This window comes from Bubalus bubalis, chromosome 8 (genome assembly GCF_019923935.1).
Source record: "Bubalus bubalis isolate 160015118507 breed Murrah chromosome 8, NDDB_SH_1, whole genome shotgun sequence".
Taxonomy (NCBI): Eukaryota; Metazoa; Chordata; class Mammalia; order Artiodactyla; family Bovidae; genus Bubalus; species Bubalus bubalis.
In genome coordinates, this window is record NC_059164.1 from 105,555,380 (window position 1) to 105,559,202 (window position 3,823).

Below are 3,823 nucleotides of genomic sequence, written 5' to 3' on the forward strand. Positions count from 1 at the left end.
ATAATAATTTTAATAGCAGAGTCTGACCTTACACTTTGTAACCCCCATAGCATCTACCACATACCAGTATCTGCAGTTGTCTGGGTCAAACATAACTGATCAATAAGTAAATGAATGCAACCACAATTTCTAGCCAAGATTGTATTGAATTTCCAGCCAGTGGAACAATAAAAAAGGGTGAGAATGAGAAAAGGAGGGGGAAAAGTGATTACAGATGGCAAATTTAGAGGAACCAAAGAAATCTTAAAAAGCATTGCATTATTAACAACATTTAACCAATTTAGCATAAATATAAAAAGTCAGTTATTTCCATGTAATAGCAAGAAATGGCTAAAATATATTTTTTAAAGAGAGAGACCACTTATTAACATAACATAAAATACATAAAAAAACAGATCTATCTGTTAAATAAAACTAACTCAGAAAACTTTTTAATTTTAGAGGAAAGCATTTTGAAGATCTGAACTAAGTGAAGCTACGTACCATGATCATGAAAGTCAACCAATTGGAAGAGTATTCCCATATATGTGTTCAATGTAGCACTAAGCAAAACCACAAAAGATATTTTCATAAGACTTGACAAAATTCTTCTGAAATTTAAGTGAAAGGCGGAGAGAATAGGGAAGATAATATTGAACAAGTACAAAGGGGACTTTCCCTTCAAATCCTCAAATTATTTTGTACTTTAGGATAACGCAAAAGGTAAAAATAGACAATTGGAAAGTACTAGATTAAAAATAGGCCCTTGCATACATAGCCAGTTTACATCTGATAGAGCCATCATTGCAGGTATGTAGAAGAATAATGCAATATACAATGAGGTCTTGTAGGACAGGTTGCTTCCCAAAGAAAGATTAATTTAAACCAATTTTCACAGCATAAGCAAAAATGAATTATGAAAGGATTAAATGCTTAAATTCAACATCCAAAGTGTTAACTATTTCACAAGTAACATGGGAGTATATCTTTATGAACTTCGACTGCAGGAGCATTGCTTATAAAGAATTACAAAATGCATACCCGCCCCCCCGAAGAAAAATATAGATTCTCCTAAAAAAGGAATATCAACCCCAAAAAAGCATCCTAAAGACTGAAACACAAGTCACAAATTGAAAAGCATTGGGTTGGCCAAAAAGTTCATTTAGGTTTTTCTGTAGCAGAGTATGGAAAAACCCCAATGAAATTTTTGACCAACCCAATATTAGCAGCACAAATCAATGAAAAAGTTTATACCTGGGATATATAAGGAATTGTTACAAATAAATAATAGCTAATCAACCAAAAAGTAATATAAGCAAAAGACAGCGTACAGAAAACACCAGTGGCCCATGAAAGCAAAAACTACGTTGAGCCTCCTTAGCAATCATAAAAATGTGAACAAAAACTACAGTGAGATACCATTCCAACCCATTTGTTGCTTAGTTGCTAAGTTATGTCTGACTCTCTGCAGCCCCATGGATTCCAGCACACCAGCTTCCCTGTCCTTCACTGTCATCCAGAGCTTGCTCAAACTTATGTCCACTGAGTCAATGATGCCATCCAACTATCTCATCCTCTGTCACCCACCCATTAGACTGGCAAAATTCAAGGAACATTACATGCCAAACGAGTCTTAGATGTGGAACATTTGAAAACACTTGACTATGTATTTGACTTAAATAGATTAGAAAGCATTTTCTGTTGTTATTAATATGTTAAGCTGACGTGGTGACCCGAATGCTTGATTACTATATTACCTGGTGTAGAGAAAATCTTGCACCGAAGTATGTAAAGGCATACCTAAGAATGAGGTCCTATTTGCAGTAGCATCAAAATCTGGAGAAAATAAAACACCAGTGTGCATTAATTTAAGAATGGATAATAAATTCTGACAAATAGAATAGAATCCTACATACCAGGGAATTATCGAAAATTGTATGTAATAACATGAATTAATATTGTAGACATAATGTTGAATTTTTAAAAAAGCATGTTACAGAAAAAAATTATGAAGAGACTGATCCCCCTTAGATACATTTCAGACATACAATGTTAAATAATATATAATTTATAGACTCTTAGCATGTTAGTCACTCATTAATGTCTGACTCTGTGACTCCATGGACTATAGCTTGCCAGTCTCCTCTGTCCAAGGGATTCTCCAGGCAAGGATACTGTAGTGGGTTGCTATTCCCTTTTCAAGGATATCTTTGCACCCAGGGTTTGAACCTGGGTCTCCAACATTACAGGCGGATTCTTTACCACGTGAGCCCCAAGGGAAGCCCTAACATAAATTATAATGAAGAGCAAGTGAATAAAAATATAAACTTCAGGGTTATGGTTACCTGGATGGGGTAGAGAAAGAATCATAAAAATCAAAGGAAAAAAAAAAAAAAAAGCACAGGGATTGAAAAAGTCTCAGGGATACTCTAACTCCTAAGCTGATTGGTTCAGGCAAGATCATTCATTTTCGTGTTTACCTAGATGCATGGCTTCCCTTGTGGCTCAGATGGTAAAGAATCGCTTGCAATGCGGGAGACCTGGGTTCGATCTCTGGGTTGGGAAGATCCCTTGGAGAAGGGAAACACTACCCACTCCAGTATTCTGGCCTAGAGAATTCCATGGACTGTATAGTCCATGGGGTCACAAGGAGTCGGACAGGACTGAGCGAATTTCACTTTCAGATGCATTGCATATTCAACAGAAATATAATTTTTATAAGTTCAACATTTAACTTAAATAGCAGCTGCATGATTTTGTAAGTGTGGTAGAAGCAGCTATGATTGACGTACGGCAAGTTGTATGTTTCATTGCCTGAGAGGGAAGTGAGGATGGGAGGAGGCAAACTGACAGATGTGAAAAGCAAATAAATTAATGATGTGTGATCTTACTTAGAGGATAATGAAAGAGAAGATTCAGGAAAAAAATTAAAGCAGTTTAAAATTCAAGCTAGTTGTTTCACCAGCTTTCCCTCCCCTAAGCCTAAGAAATGTTAGCAGCAGCAGGTACCCAGGGACTATGATGACCACAGAAACCGACCACGTCACAAGGGGGTGCTGAAGGAGATGGAGCGCCTCAGAGAAAAAGCCACTGCTCTGCTTTCTCCCTGAGCCAGCCATGTGCCTCGGCCTCCTATGCTGTGTGGCCCTTTTTTTCTGGGGAGCAGGTAAGTTCCTGTTGTGAAGTTGTTGGATTCCAATCTCAGGACTTTCTCCTGTGGTTGCAAAATCAGGCTTTCTCCTGGGCTTTCACTACACCATCTGTCTCTTTCCTCACAGGTTCCATGGACACTGAGGTCACTCAGAGTCCAAGTCATCTGATCAAAGGAAAAGACCAGAGAGCAAAGATGGATTGTGTTCCCAAAGAAGGACACGCTTACGTTTACTGGTATCGCAAGAAGCTGGAAGAAGCATTTGAGTTTTTGGTTTACTTTCAGAATCAAAACATGATGGAAGATACAGCTCTGTTCAAACAGCGATTTTCAGCCAAGTGCCCCCAAAACTCACCCTGCAGCCTGGAAATCAACTCCACCGAGCCAGCGGACTCAGCTCTGTATTTCTGTGCCAGCAGCCAGTCCACAGTGCTGCACGTCAGCTCTTCTTAGAGCACAAACTCACCGTGGACCCAGCTCAGGAAATCAGTGGTGTCGTAGGAGGGTAGGAACTAACAGAAACCCACCTTGAAAGAGCATAAAGCAGAAGGGAAAATCTGTAAATGGCCACACAGAATGAGCAGAAGGGGAGGTGGAAAACAGCTGGTGGGAACGCAAACCCAAGGATGAGGCAGGAAGCTGTAAGGGGTCTCAGATTCCCCAGGTTGCAGGGTATCTGGCAAAGGAGACACA

At 39.1% G+C, this 3,823-nt stretch overlaps 1 gene segment (V, D, J or C); it reads left to right on the forward strand.

The window, feature by feature from the left end:
• Positions 1-2,729: 2,729 nt before the first annotated feature.
• On the forward strand, positions 2,730-3,583 carry LOC123466094. The segment is given in 2 exon segments: positions 2,730-3,145; positions 3,258-3,583. Coding segments are annotated over 2 exon segments (375 nt in total).
• Positions 3,584-3,823: the final 240 nt, after the last annotated feature.